Source organism: Sinohyriopsis cumingii, chromosome 10, assembly GCF_028554795.1.
Source record: "Sinohyriopsis cumingii isolate HCF-2022 chromosome 10, ASM2855479v2, whole genome shotgun sequence".
Taxonomy (NCBI): domain Eukaryota; kingdom Metazoa; phylum Mollusca; class Bivalvia; order Unionida; family Unionidae; genus Sinohyriopsis; species Sinohyriopsis cumingii.
Window position 1 is genome coordinate 9,879,637 of NC_142970.1, and position 16,913 is coordinate 9,896,549.

Consider the following 16,913-nt stretch of genomic DNA (forward strand, 5'->3'; position numbering starts at 1 on the left):
ACTGTTTGTGTCGCAATTAGCTGTAAGTGGATTAGCGTAATTTTGTAATAATTCTAAATAGAAGTAGGACATTTACACCATTTAACTTCGTAATCGACAAAATTCAAGGTAGAAAATAGTAAAGCATGCACCCCGTTTATGTGCACAATATAGATAAGTTAGTTTTAGATCTCTAGATAAGATAGCTATATACAGACATAACATGTATTTTAAATCGAGAGAAATATATGTGGTATTGTTTTATACGGTATGTTTTGGAAATCGAGATAAATCCCCGCTACAGTTTATAACAATTATGATTTATTCATTTCTATCAATCCAGCATAGGTAACGTCATAATAATTTATGAAACATATTTCTGCAAGTATGTATCCGTTGCGCCGTGTTAGCGTGGCTGATTCTCATACTCGAGCTCTGGAGTTCCAATCCCAACTGTCTTCGGTGGCGAATATTTCGCTGTTTTTTTATATTTTAAAATGTTGGAGTTTTCATGCACACTTCCTCCGTTTTGCATCTCCACTGGGTTTGATATTGGAGGAATGTGCTCGAAAATGAGACGCCTAGACATCTCTAAATTTCGTTTCTTTTAGGGATCCGCTGGAGGGTTGTATATACAAGAATTTGTGGAGTCTCCGAAAATAAACAGTAGCGTGATGTGAGCTCTCAATCTCACTGAAGAGTACCCCACTCAAGAACATTCAGGAAGAATTTCAGCCAAAATGAAAAAGCCTCTAATAAGAAAGATCTCACAAAAGGACACTATGGAAAGGCAAAAGGCAAATGAAGGGACCGCTCATCATTACACTGTTCATTTTTTGTTAAACAATGTATATATCATTATATTGTTATTATTTAAATATATCTTTATTACATATAGAATTTTGAAAATATTAATGCTATATTTCTGCAATTCAAAAATTACAACATGACGTTATAACATTATCTAATCAACTTAATCCTGAATAATAATTTGTGATTTTGAATCAGCAACGAAAGTTTGATGATAAATATACATTACCAGCAAAATATCGATTTATTACGCTGATTTAACAATCTATGTTACAATTCTTGGCGACAGTTAAAGATACAGAAGTGAAACATTTGTTTTTCTCAGAATTATCTCACGGATAAGAAACAAAATTATTTTTGAATTATGTCAGATCGAGGAAAGATCCATTGTAAAAGTGAAAATGAAAACAGTGACAAAGTCACTATGGATTTTAAAAGTGAAAGTGTTGTCAGTAGTGACTGTGGTAATAGCTAAACAGAATAATTTATTTCTGACTATAGCAAAAAATTTATGTAGAATATAATATTTATATTTTATATTTAAATTTTATCTATAATATTCTGATTCAGATTTATTTTTATTCAGATTAATTTTATTCAGATTATAATATTTATTTTGATTTAGATTTATTGTATCTGATAATAATATATATTTTTATTCAGAAATAATTTTATTCAATCTTGTGAAATTATTATTGTGTAAGTTTCTGTTTTCAGTAGAAATTCTATTATTTTGAGTATCAGTTACCTCAGCAAATTATGAAATCAGTCCTATAAATATTACTTTGAGTACCATTAATCCCAACAAAATATGAAATGTGATCGATGATAAAAGTTTAAGTAACATTTACCCCAGCGAATTTGATAATCAGTGAAGAATAAGATTTTATTTTTTCCGATAATAAATTGATTTATCCTGATAATAATATTTATTCTGATAATAAAAATTCTTCTAATAATAATATTTTGATGCAATTATCTATTTTCAGTAGGATGTTTCCCTATTCTGAATACCATTTACCCCATCAAATTATAAAATCTGACCTTCAAAATTTTGAGGATCATTTACCGCATCAAATTATACAATCTGACTGATTTTCATTATTTTGAGTACTACTTATCTGAAGTCTGGACGAGAATCAGTAAAAAATAAATTCTGTAATAATGTATTTTATTTCGAATGATTAGGAATCAGGATTGAAAATCAATCATGAACGTGAAGATCTATGAAAAAATCTTTATGATCTTACATACAGATTTATATTTAGAAGTTAGTGTCACAAATCAATCAAATGTCCGATCTGATTAGTAAGCTTGAAATGCATCTTTGATAATAGCGGATTATGACATCGCAGATACACTAGATTAACGGGTTTTAACGCAATCAAAGATCCAGGTGGGGCTTGAGGCGTGACTGTATATAAAATATATCACTGCAGAGCCTGGCAGGATTTTTCAAGATCTACTATTGATAGCAACTGCCATCGATTGCATCAAATACAAGATTGACTGCGATCGTTGATGTTATATTAGCAATGCCTGGCTAAATATGCCTGCCACCAACATATGGATTATTGTTGTACCTTAAGATATCTGCCGGTGGGGCTATTTTTTTCCACGCGTGATGATTTGTGGATGGTATTCATCGATTAGATCGTTGGCTGATTTTAGAAATTTCTTAATTCTCCGTCAAACATTACCTCCTCAATGATAATCCAGTTGACATATTTGAGATCTGATGCAACTTGATTTAAATGCTATATCATTTCATCGTCATCTTTATTGTATTGTGTGACGCTATAAAAAAAAAAATTCGTAGGTCAGCAAGTGCACGTGTGTAATTAGGTTTAATGTTTTCAGGAAATGTTTTGATAAATTCTTCATCAATATATGGAATACGGATTTCGTGATCAACATCATATAATGTTCTTATTAATGTATGAAGTTTTGTACATTCAGACGCAGTTAAAAAAAACTGTTTTTTAGGAAATAAAGAACCATCAAAACCTTTGGGTGTTAGTATGCATATACTTTCAGTGAATTTTCCTCGATATTCTGGAAGCTTCAGAAATATTTTCTTATCCGTGGAAAATTCAACACGTTTTGGTTATGGTGGTCCTTCATATTCTAGCGGAACTTCTGGCCATCCTAATACGGTTCTGGTATATATAAGGTGATTGACATATATCAACGGAATAATCTACCGAATTGATTTTTTATCGCGGTTGATAATGTTGGTTCGTGAACAGTAATATTAATTTTGGGTTCTTTCCAGCTTTAGATTCAATTCTGCGCTTGAATTCATCGTTGATTTGTTCGACTTGCCAATTACCTGTGTGAATACTTACAATTTGCCAATCGTGAGTTCCATCGGGTTTATTTGTATACAAAAATACCAAAGATTTATTTGCTTGCAATCCAACGAATGAATTTGATCTAATATTTGGCCATCTATGGTATCCTCTCAATTGTGCTAGTAATATTTCTTTCGCTGGAATTGCAGCTGGAAAGTTGACGCTGAACTGAGGATTGGTTGAGCTTGCTTATATCATCTTGGTTTTTGATGGAGTTGTGTTAGCGACGATCTGTTCCAGTAATTCTTGCGATGACGACTTTAATAATAATCCCTAATTTTAAATCAGAATTCTAAATCCCGATTTTCTAAATCAGACGTTGATTCTGACACAGTCATTGCCTCGTTATAAATCTTGGTCATTTATGTGATCTCATTATCTGATATTCTTCCATCGCTAAGGTCTGATGATATCAACGAAGATAATTTGGAGTATGCTAGTGTCGCTGTCTGCAACTTTATTGTATACTAATGCAATTTTGTATTTATGCCCTTATATATTTTTTGCGATGGTACTAAGAATGATATTAAGAATATCAGCAATTGTTCTTTCAGCTGAAATATAAATTGTTATAGCTGCTGGTGATGTCTTTGCTATTGTTAATAACATTATGTCGGTTCCAGCGATAACAACGGACGCCAAATAAACAATTATATGTCAAAGCAAACTACTGTCTAGGATATCTGTTTACTTATATTGTATACCCTTCAACGATATTTTTCAGTTTGGTTTGCCACTCACATACTTGATTGTATCTGTAATGTTGAACGTCGATTAGGGAATTCATATTTTAAGTAGGTGTTAGTTTAGTGATTAATTCAAGACACCAATAATACAACAATGCGAAAAAAAATTCTTATGGTTCCACAACAAATGTTTCCTCGTAGCTTTGTTCCAACATCACTAACATAGATCCAGAGGATCCAGTTAGTGGATAACGCCGTGAAATTGTAGTAGAAAGCGTAAATGTCGTAGTACTGAGTACTGAGAATATGTATACCGGTAACATCAACGCGATTTTTGATGGATTTATTGAGTGGTGTCCATAATGCTGATCCAGATGTTACTGTAAATACTATACTGTCGGTGATCTTTTGGATGTCATAGAGTTTAATACCGATCAATGTTGGCTTTACAAAGAAATTATCAACAATTCCATTAATTATTTTGCGAAAATTTATAAACGATTGTACATGATTAGAATATTCAGATCTAAATCTGGTCATTCCATCACTGATTGTCATTAACGAGTTCATGATTGGGATGTTGCCATCATCGACGTATTTCTTCGTTGCAGCGTCATCGCTTGATTCTGGTTCTCCAAGACCAGTAATTGTATTTTTAGCTATATTGAGAGAACCAGTCATTGTATCAATTGCGGTTAGTAAACGATCATTGATCTCAGTTTTGATCTTGTTGTTATTTCTGTCTACGTTTTTTGTTTTGTTCCCACATCATTGTCTAATTCTGTTTCTCTCACATTAATAATTGTAGTTTTACTAATATTGAGATCACCATACATAATATCTCCAATTGTTCTGATGCATCCAGTAATCTCTCCCATGAGTGTTAAGACTGATTCCTCCGATTTTTTTAATTTTACCGTTTTTTGCAAACACCACTAAGTTATCTTTTGTCACATCTGAAACCCGCAGAATAATATCTGTCAACGGGATATTGCTTGTCTCTCATCGTCATTGTTTATCCTGAAAAACAACGACTTCATTGTGGTGCACATTTGCGAGACTCTAAAGATTGGTGAGTTCGTCCTTGACCTCGTCGAGGGTTGCATATTTAGATAAGTCGCCTTGCTGAGTTTTATTCTTCCGTAAATATATACTATTATCCTATAAGATCTATTTAAAACGACGGTGGTCGGCTATACCGTCTACTTGTATAAATGTACACGACTTTATGAGGTGGTGTTCCTGACTAAATTACATCGTCGAGTACAGCAATTACTTCACGGCCACATATTGGCGGATCGGTTATTGTCTGTGTTGGTAATGTTGAACACTAGACGGGAGTGTTTTGAAGTCTGCAAACTTATTTTAAAAATTCTTTTGATTGTGCCAGTCCATACGAATCGAACAAAAACAATTCCACGTTGATCAATGTCGTATGCAACCCAATGAGTACCTTTTCAAGAACATGGTTTGGTTGTTTTAGTAATTGTTACGCATAAAAACACTTCTGAAATTTTTTATATTTATTTGCTAAGCAGCATTAAGTAAACCAAGATAAGACATAGGAAGAATCAACGATGTGTCCCGGGGAGTCTTAGACCTTTTACGTACCACGAGTGGGAATTTCATGGTAGTCTTAGACCCTTTCCCTTATTTTGGAAGTTTTTATTCCGTGACCTGTTGTCTTCATTAGTACCATCCCAGCAGCAGTTTCAACAGCACCAGCAGCTGCTTTTGCAACCGCTGGGGCTACAGCGGCTATTAAGGCTTGTATAGTTGCAAGAAGTGGAAATATACCACCCGTCCTAGCGATATCTTTAATTGCACCCGCAGAAAGATTAACTCATTCGCTGGTTTTTGTTCGTTTGTCGTCATTGAAATACCTGAGCTGACTTTCTGACAACGATAGTTTATTCGGACCACCATCGATTTGTTCTTTTTCTAGTAATATTTCTAATCCACAGTCCTCATTTGATACTCATTGCAGATTTATAATCTGACTAGGGGTCAGAATGACACTAACATGATGATATGACATTATTGTAGCATGAACGATTTGATTACATATTTTCTACTGGGGCATAAAGACTCATTTGTCCACCAACACCTTCAAGCAATATTGTTTTGTCTGAGAGTATAGCAGCGGTTTCTCTGTAATTAGCTATAGCTCTTCTTGCCACACGAGCTTAAAAATGTATATCAACGACTGATTGTCTAAATAAAACCAGGCGTTCCGGTCAAAAGTAATAGATCGGATACATCGTTGTAAAATCTAGTTGTGATATTTGCAGACCAGAATCAACATTTTCATCACGCCCCATAAATGTCAACAAACGACGATATGCACGCGCTACATCATTGTTATCAAATTTCAAAACATATCTTCGGATGGCTCTTGACGTCTATTTATAATCAGTGAAACCTCAGTAACACCAAGTTTGTCAAAGATCATTATACGATGTGCTTGTGAGTTTACTCGTTCAGTATTTTGGAAAGCAACAAATATATGAAGTGGTCCAGAAGCACCTTGCTGTGATGCTATCACCCATGTGAATAAACTATTACTTTAAACACTATCTGTGATCATTGTCAACCATGATAATGTTGATTTACCACCCGAGTCCATAAAAGAGAGCAACCGTTGTTCTTCAGTGGGCAAATTTATCATTATTGGCATCCACAATGAAAGGTTTGTCAGTATTAATTTACCAACATCACCAGCAGCACCAGCAGGGCGTCAGATTGCAGCATCGTCAGTAGCCATTCTTACGAGTACAACTGGGTGCCTGTCTCTGAAAATGATTTTTCTGACTTTTCTGCAAAATCCAAAGATATATGACAGCGGAATCGCACATGAAAATCTTTTGTATATATCGTTTAGCATTGATCAACGTGCTGCGAATCCTAAGTTGAAATTTTGATTAACGCTAATAATCATGTTTTCCACATCATCGTTATCGTTGTAGGCATTGTTTCTTGGTCGTCTTACATTATACTGTCTGTTGTCAGGGTGATTAGTTGCATCCTTCATAAACATCATTGACGGACCAGCTGATCTCAATTAATCATCGGATATCTCAGAATCTGTTCTCAGAATTTCACCTTCTATTTCAATGAATGCTTCAGTGGGTCAGAAATATCTACTTGTATCCTTAACATGCAGCTCAATTCGCCCACGCTGATTTGTCTGTCGTGCGTCATAAGAATAATAATGGTTATCACGCATCATAAGAATACTAATGATTATCACGCACAGATTCATCTTTGAGAATTGGTGCGTTCATCACGAATGTGGGATCAGATACAGCTCTAAACATTTTATTGTATTAGTTATCGTCTAACACGAAGACCACTTCCTGTTATTCGACAAGCAGCAATATTTTTTCTGACATGGGTACACCTGCCGACTCTGTTAGTTTTCTATTTGCAGCTTGAGTTGTTATTTTACTGACATCTGCAGGTATAACTTCAGTGCTAGGTAATTTACTGGCTGTGGATTTTCGTTAATTAATCGTGCTAGTATATCCTTGATTGCTGAGAATGCTTTACTAGCAACATCAGCAACAGCACCAATACCTATATAACGAACAACGTCAACAGCTTTCCTTGATAACTGGTTTGCAATCGGTATTGCTTTTGAGGCTATCATTCTAAATAAACCCTGAACAACAACACTGAGTCCGTCACCGTAGATAGCTTTATATTTATGTAATCGCGAATATATCACCCTGACCATTACATGTCCACGTTGAGCATTATCTATGATCATCTTATTTTAGTGTCACTGATCTAGGTACATACCCTCAATCACTGTGATAATCATCAACGATTTCATCGCTGAGAGACCGATACACATTCATGTCCATGTTTCCGCCTGTAAATAATCGCTGACAAATATCAACCTCTTCGTTAGTGATTTCTGGGGAATTTTTAACGGCTCGTTTTCCGCCATTCAGAATTTCCAGTCGTTCAACAACGGCGAGGACATTATTGGGACATGGAATAATAAGGCCACTCCCCCGGAACCAATACCACTTCCAGTGGCGCCGGTGGTAAAAGTTGCATCTTCCGCACTTGTTATTTGGGCTGGTTGCTTTGATTGTTGTTTTTTTTTTTGGTTGTTGTAATACTGGACGTTGTTCTTGTTATGGTTGTTTTTGTCGCTGTTGTAGCTGTGTAAGATAGTTTCTTTCTATTCCATTGGTAAATTCATTATATTTTAGCTCATCACTTCGGACCAGATCAATTCCGTAGTGTATACGAAATATTCATTTGTATCAGTTATCACGACTTTAATTATCATCCGCGTACTCGGGTATTAGAAGTCTTTGATTCAAATTATGCACGGAAAATGAAGACAGTACTTCCACATTGCTAAGTATTTTGTATGAAGATAATACTATTATCGGTAAATTTATCATTCAATTCAGGTCTGATTCTTACTTGTTTTGGTTATGTTTCTGGTATACGATCCTTCATATCGGCTACTTCAGAACGAAGCCGGTTAAAACGTTCAAGTATTTGTTGTGTTTGTAGTTGATAAGTAGCACCAGCTAGTTTACACAAAATTTCTGGTAGAATCTATTTTGTTTTCTTAGTTCTTTCTGCTATTTTCCAGTTGCTTTAGCGGTTTGCTAAAACGTGGGAAGAAGGCCATTGGTAGCCTCTGTAACTACTTCGTTAGCCATCGTTACCGGCATAAATATAGGTTCTGCATCTAGTCACTGTCGAGCTAGCTTAGATTTGTGAGATTCCATCATTGATATAATAATGATTTAATTACTCACACGCTATAGCAGCAGTGAGGGTGACGACCAGCACTGAGTGTCCGGGTGGGTAAACAAAACACATGCAAATTTGAAAACATGAACGTCAAAGATAAGGTAACAAAATGAGCAAACCAAATTAGAGATAATCTCAGTTGGTTAGAGGTTTCGGTTTGACGCTATTGAGCTTGAATTTTTATTGTTTTCGTATGGAGCTTTATTGTCAAAGAAGATTTGCTCCAAAACTGGTCTGTTCACTCTCCCTGCTGCTCGCGCATGTCACTGCCGTAGTGAGTTTTCACAAAGACAACTTTTCGCTAAGAAAGTGACTATCTTGGAGGGAAAGTAATCGCCCTTTGTTCACTTTAAACGTGTGCATCCTGGCCGTATATATACAAAATAAGATTTGTATGAATAACTTGTTATGATAAGTCCGCCACATTCACAAAAATAAACCAATGGTCTTAAAGAAGATTAATACCTTTTCGTGAAGAAATTACATTGCAAGCAGATTAACATTTTCTTCCACGTTTACAGTCTTTTTTGTGAAATAATGTAATTCCACACGAAAACTGCAGTTTTCTCCTGAAAAGAGACTTTCTCTTGAACAGATTATATCAACATGTATTGCATCGACACGAACCAATAGCTTTTCAGAAAAAAAGTAATAAGTGATTTGAAACTCAACATTGACAAACAAATGTTCCTAACATGTCAAAGGCGTACCAATGTGATCATTGTTGCACTTCGTCCAGTCATACAACATTACCTAATTGTCTATATATGAGAGATTGCCGCCAGAGAAAGTAAATAAACGATCATTAATTTCATGAAAATTGATTGTTATAAAACCGCGACAAATGTTCAGGAGGTTTTTACAAAACAACTTTCGTATTTAATGACGGGTGCTTTATTACCAATAATTATATTCTTTGTCTTCCATTTTTCTTCATATATTTCCGTAACGTCACCGCAACTCTTTAACAAGTAAAGTGAACAGTGTCTATACGTTTCTTTGGAGAGAGAGAGAGAGAGAGAATTTTAAGATGCCTCCTGATTATTGCAAGATATTCTTTCCCAGTGGATCTTTCTCTTGTAACGCTAGATTGTATATATTTGTACACGTCCTCTTATAAAACAAGCGTCAACAATTATATCCGTCATTAATATATGAGAACCATAAATATATTTCCGTAGGTATCATCAATGGCAATTATACGGGTTTTGAAATCCCAGTTGGGTATTACACAATATTTCATGTTGACATAATTATCTGGTTGAGACGTTAGCATACTTATCTTACTGGTTATGACCCTGTTTCAAGTTAAATCACGTTTTACAATAATTCCATAAAGCTACACACACTGTGATTAGGAAACGTTATGCTGGCATTGTTCGTTCTAGATAAGTTTTATAACTGAGCGACTATATGTGTGATTTGGGTTTTTAACGTAGCTTTAACAATTGTTCAATCATATCGCTACGACGTCTGCAGTATGGCAGTTTATAGTGATGTGTAGGACTGGGGCATCATGCCGTAGACATGTAGAATCATGTCCCACCCAGTCACATCCTTACACCGGGCCGACCACTCTTACCACTAACCTCTTAATGCTGAGCGCCTAGCGAGGCCGCTGTTAGTTCCAGTTTTGAAGGTCTTTGGTATAACTCGGCCAGGTTTCGAACATGCGACTTCCCGCATTTGGGTGGACGCTCTAACCACGTCGCCACCAGTACGGTCTGTGCAGACTATTGTAACAGCAAATTACAATCTGTCTTGGTATAAATGTAATGTTTTGCAATATGTTGCTGGGTACATAATACAAAATTTCGACTTAAACAAATACAATTATACGTAAAAAAAAAAATGTCCAAATTAAGGCAAAAGCCTCTTTCAGACACTTGAAACAGCGAAGGACATTTATAGCCAAGCCAACACATTTTGTGATTGTTTTCGTCACCAGAGCCTGTATGTGTAATGCCCAGTCCCATAGCTCAGGAACTATAGGTAATGATGAATGCTGATTCGATTGAGACTACGACGTCCTATTACTTAGTCATGACTACTACTGCGTCATGCCTGCCACCGCATCCCTGAAATCGGAAACTACAGGTAATGATGAATACGGTTGATACTACAATGCCCTATCACCGCGTCGTGCCAATCACTGCGGTATTTGATCGTATACTACAACCGTTGTCATCATGCACCACCTATTGTTACTGAATCATACTTTTAATATCGTTGACCGCCATGGTGGCCTAGAGGTTAGAGTGTCCAGATCAGATGGGGTAGGTCGTAGGTTCGAACCCCGGCCGAGTCATACCAAAGACTTATAAAAAAATTGTACTAACAGCTGCTTCGAAAGGCGCTCAGCATTATGGAGCTAGTGTTAACTGGTCGGCTTGGTGTCAGGAGAATGCGACTGGGAGGGACATCATGCCTCCATGAGTACATATGAAATGGACGGCCCCTAACCTAGATGAGTCAGGGTCGTTATTAATAATAATAATAATAATAATAAAGAGGACTTTGTATAGCGCCTAATCTTTAGAAGCTCTAAGCGCTTTACAACATTAGACAACACCAATAGATAAAAAAGCATATAATAATATGATTACAAAAACAAATACCATGAAATTAGAAAACATTAAAAAAAAACATGCTGAGAATATTTAAGGTAGGAAACATTATTAGGTCTTTAAGTTTGTTCTTGCAGTCGAAATAAGTGAGTTTTGTGAGCTTTCTTGAATGTGATCACTGTGTCTTTGTGTCTAAGTTCAATGGGCAATTCATTCCAGGTTGATGGGCCCTGGTATGCAAAAGAACGCTGTCCATATGACTTTGTTTTCATAGTGGGAATAATGAGTATACGATTGTCAGAAGAGGATCGTAAGTATTTTGCATGTGTGTACACATGGGTGAGGTCGGATAGGTATGTTGGACTAGAGTCCATCAGTGAAACGTAGCACAGAGAACAAACTTTGTGTTTGATTCTGGATTGAATGGATAGCCAGTGTATGTTACAAAGCAGCAGGGAGGTGTGCTCTGATCGTGGTACTCTAAGAATGATCAGAGCAGCTGTGATTTGATCGTTTTGAAGTTTCTAGAGCAGATATTGAGATGAACCAGATATAAATGAGTTACAATAGTCCAGTCTTGAAAGTACTAATGAACACACAAGTGTTTTAGTGGCATCAACTGAAAGATATTTGCGAATGGATCTGATTTGTTTCAGCTCAAGATATGCAGCAAGATGTTCATGACATGTTGGTGCAATGTGAAAGTACTGTCCAGAGTAACACCTAGGGTTTGTACTGACTGTGTGAATATAATGTTGGTGTTGCTGATATTTATTGTTTGAAAGAAAGCGAATGAAAAAGTCTTTGTGCTACGATCAGAATGGCCTCGGTTGTATCATCATTCATCATTCATCTGCAGCTTGTTACATATCATCCATGATTCCACATCAGAAATGCACCTCTCTACACCTTGGATGGTAGCATCAACTTCAGTTGGGTGACTAGATTTGTATATTTGGGCGTCATCAGCGTACAATTGGTGAGACACTGGATGATGATCTATTGTATGATACTTGAGAACGACCGAGTGTGTAGAATGAAGAGAACAGGTCCAAAAACAGACCCTTGTGGAACACCATAACATAGATCAACTGGGCTGGAGTGTATTCCATTTGCAGATATAATTTGTGTCCTGTTGACCAAGCAGGACTTGAACCACAGTAAGGCTGTATCATGAATGCCATATACATGGTGGAGACGGTGAAGTAATATATCATGGTTTATTTTGTCAAATGCTGCAGACAAATCAAGTAGGGTGAGGACTGTAATCTTTCCGCTATCCAAAGCAGAGATAACGTCATTAACTACTTTTAGAAGAGTAGTTTCAGTACTGTGGCAAGGGCGATATGCATATTGTACATTGCTTAGAAGACTTTTCGAATTCAGATGAGATACAAGCTGGGATAGGACAACCTTTTCTAAGATTTTTGATATGAATAGGAGACTAAAAACTGGGTGGTAGTTCTTTAAATCGTTATGGTCTAGTGTTGGTTTCTTCGGCAGAGGCTTTACAATGGCAGTTTTGAAAAATAATGGAAATTCCTTGGATGAAAGAGAGGTTTTAATAATATCAGTTAGTGAAGGCAATTCTGGATCTAAGCACTCAAGCAGCAGTGATGTTGGAATTGAATCAAGTTCACGTGACTTTGGTGCACTCTTCATCAGGATTGTACATACGAAATCCACAGAGACAGGTTCAAATGCTGTCAATAGTTGCCTCTCACATTCCGTATCCCAACTGTATGGTGACGACGAGTCAATTGAAATTGTGGTGTCAGTCTTATCTCTAATGATTTGTACTTTATCATGGAAGAAATTTGCAAACATGTCCGGAAGGTCGACTAGAGAGAAGGTAGTTGGAAGTGGTGTACATTTGTTCTTTGACGTTAGCTTGTTAGTAATCTGAAAGATCTCTTTGCAGCTGAAACTTTACATGATCTTTGTAGTGTAGTGATCTGTTTTCGCTGCATGGACTATATTTGTGACATTTTTCTTAGCGGCTTCATATATTTGCTTATGAATAGTGAGTCTGGTGGAGGGCCAAAGCCTCTCAGCTTTACGGCGGTCTCTTTTAGCAGTACGAAGCTGGTCCCTGACACTGCTGTACCATGAATAACACTTTCGAATTGATAATATGCACTTGGTAGCTGGGGCTTGTTTTTCCTGCAATGAACGCGGGCAGTTATCGAGTTGTTCTGCTGTAGGAGATAAACAAGTTGTTAGGTTAGCTTTGATGTCATGCATTAGTTTGGTTCATATTATCATACGGAGGTTTCTCTTAGTAACAGATAAAGGTGGAGGGTTAGGGACTGATACGTCAAGATGGCATATAATGCACAGGCGATCTAATGCAAGGTCATGTGATACCATGGAGAACCGTAGAATGGTATCATCAGGTCTATGAAGAATCCAGTCAAAAATGTGACCATGTTTATGGGTGGGTTGGTTAACTGACTGTTTGACGTTGAAAATATTAATGGAATCTAGGAGTTTTTATGTGTTTGGGTTTCTGGGACAGTCCAAGTGAAAGTTGAAATCTCCAAGAATAATCAGGTTGCCACCTATCGAATTTCCATATTCCATGAGATTCGGAAACTGCTCCAAAAAGAGAGATTCAGTCAGCGTGTTTTTTTTCTACCGCGAGGAGGGTGGTATAGGCAGCAAAACTGGAAGACCTTTGCTCCAGTGTGAGTGTGGTTTTGACTAGTTAAATTGATGTGTGGTCGAAATTTAATGTTGTGGTGTGGTTAATACGTTTTGATATTCCAATTTATTATATCATAATTCATAAATGTGTTATGATATACCATACCATACCATATATGGATATTCTGAAAAATCGTATTTAACTAATGCATAGGAAATAACCAAATTTAAGTTTTCTTCACATTTGAATTTTGCTTTTTAATATTTGGAAATATGGCTTATATCCAATACATTTAATTCAGTACAGAGGAATGTAAATCATTCATTAGACAAATTTAATATATCATGCATTTAATTTTATAAAACAATAAATTGAAAGTAATAATAATGTAATGAATTTGAAGTTATGCTATCATACAGGATACTACGTATATCATACATCGAATGTATTATGCAGCATACAATAATAAAATGGCACCTCATATGATTACGCGATCAATGCAGTCTTGTGGTGCCTTATTGCGGACACATGCTTGTGATAAATACAAATATTAATACCAATAAAAGTTTGAGATTTATGACAACAAAGTAGACTACAGACTGATTTATACCGGATTTGGATGACCAGATTTATTTTACACACGATCTTGCAAAACATGTTCTTGGAGACTTTAACTATAAGGCTACACTATTCCTTGGATTAGATATTCGTCAGCTGAAAACATACAAATACAAAGTTGTATTCTTATGACGTCTAATTTCCAATATTTTAAGAACATGCATGTATAAAATCTGTAATAAAAGAAACATTGGTTTCATGAATCTACTTTGTGCCACAGATAACACATATGTCTTGGGATGCTCTATCACTAACAAAATCGCCGTCATCGTTACCAGTCTTCTTTGTCGTCATAATATATATATATATATATATATATATATATATATATATATATATATATATATATATATATATATATATATACTCCGTAAGAATATCTTGTAGATTGAGATCATCCCAAGAAACGTAGTCTGAACTTAGTCGGTGCGAGAAAAATAATACATAGTTATTTGACCTTTTTGTTGCAAAAATCTAATACCTCTCCGAAGGGCAGACATTTTGCCACTATACATGAAGAAAAATAATAAATAATTCTTTAAGCTCGGTAAAAACAAAACCTGGCATTGCGGTGGTAAGATTACCTGCCAACAGTGACACAAGATTGTTCATACCAGTCAAGGTGCAGTCACAATCGCTATCGCTCGGTTCATACTGTATATGAATACAAATTATGTAGCCACACACTACACCGAACAAAGAGTGGGGTCAGTTGTTAATCTCTTTTATATGGGTTCGTTCTAGGCATATACTATATTTGTATGACTGTTAGCCAACTCTGATGCGTTTTCCACTGTCTGTTGTATTGCTATTACACGCAGTCTTTCTTGTCTTTCCTTTCGAATATATGTATTAAAAGCATGTGCATGCAGGGTATGAAAATATTTACTGAAATATTACATTAAGTATGACCGACGTTAGGTAACAAAAGAGTATGAAACTAAGATCGAAATTCAAAATACACACTGAAATATTAGAATAAATATGCCAGACTCATGTAACAAACTCTATGAGAATATGACATTATTAACTGTCATAATCCAATAGGCATGTAACACCTTAAGAAACAAATGAGTATACAATAGACACTAACATTTTCCACCATGTGATGAATATAGTACAAGTATCAGTAGGCAGAGGATGAAAATATTCACTGACAAACTCCATTTGGACTTTTATATGTAATTTATAGATCACTGACAAACTCCATTTGGACTTTTATATGTAATTTATAGATCACTGACAAACTCCAGTGGATTTTTATATGTAACTTATGGATCACTTTCTGTATTGTAGTGGCACAGTCCTAACTTATAGATCACTGACAAACTCCACTGGATTTGTATATGTATCTTATGAATATCTATCAAAATCTACTATTTGTGTATATATAACTTATCACTTACTGTTTTCTAGCGTCAGAGTCCCAACATTGGCAAGACTGTAACCAACATTTTCCTCTCCACCTGTAGCCATTATATCTTTTTTATGATTGTGATTCAGGGCTATTGACTCCAAGTGAAATGGGTTTTCAACGTAACAATGCTGACACGAGGACTGGGCTGCAAAATATAGACAGGGATATTCTATCCGTATCCATGTAATATAGATAACTAATAATTAGTTTATGAATTATTGTACAAATATCAGCATGCTTATAAAATAAAATATCTGTATAATTGGAATCGCATCAACATTGTGACGTGTAAAGAATTTATCAAAGTTGCAGTTCAATATACTCTTTCTTACGTGCAAACTGTAATCATCTCTAAATTTCCTAGTCTTCTTAGTATTGTGTGATATCAGTGTGCATCGTAGATGTGTGGTGTGATCATAGTGGTTGTGTGTGATCTTAAAGGTTTTGTGTGATCTTAGTGGTTTTGTGTGATCTTAGATATGTTGTGTGATCTTAGACGTATAATGAGATCATAGTGAGCTTGTGCCATTTTAGAGGTGTGGTGTGATCTTAGTGGTTGTGTGTGATCCTAGAGGTGCGGCGTGATCTTAGAGGTGTTGTGTGATATTAGTGCTTTTGTATGATCTTAAATATGTTGTGTGATCTTAGACGTGTTGTGAGATCTTAGCGATTTTGTGCCATTTTAGAAGTATGGTGTGATCTTAGTGGTTGTGTGTGATCCTAGAGGTGTAGTATGATCTTACAGGCGTTGTGTGATTTTAGTGGTTTTCTGTGATCTTAGATATGTTGTGTGATCTTAGACGTGTTGTGACATCTTAGTGATATTGTGCCATTTTAGAGGTGTTGTGTGATCTTAGTGGTTTTTCTTATGATCTTAGAGGTGTTATGTCATCAAAGTGGTTTTTTGTGATCTTAGAGGTGTCGTGTGATCTTATTGATAATGTGCCATCGTAGAGTTGTTGTGTGATTTTAGTGGTTTTGTGTGATCTTATAAGTGTTGTGTGATCTTAGAGGTGATGTGTGATGTTAGTGATCTTGTGAATCTTATAGTAG

The 16,913-nt window shown here is 35.8% G+C and overlaps 1 protein-coding gene across 1 annotated transcript in view; it reads right to left on the reverse strand.

Annotated features, from left to right (window-relative positions):
* The window catches only part of LOC149789585 (uncharacterized), a 65,936-nt gene extending 49,937 nt beyond the window's left edge, over positions 1 to 15,999 (reverse strand). Inside the window, exon 1 of the mRNA XM_089972873.1 lies at positions 15,850 to 15,999. Within this exon, the coding sequence (XP_089828999.1) occupies positions 15,850 to 15,919 (70 nt within the window). The 5' untranslated portion in view covers positions 15,920 to 15,999. The remainder of the gene's footprint in view (positions 1 to 15,849) is intronic.
* Positions 16,000 to 16,913: the final 914 nt, after the last annotated feature.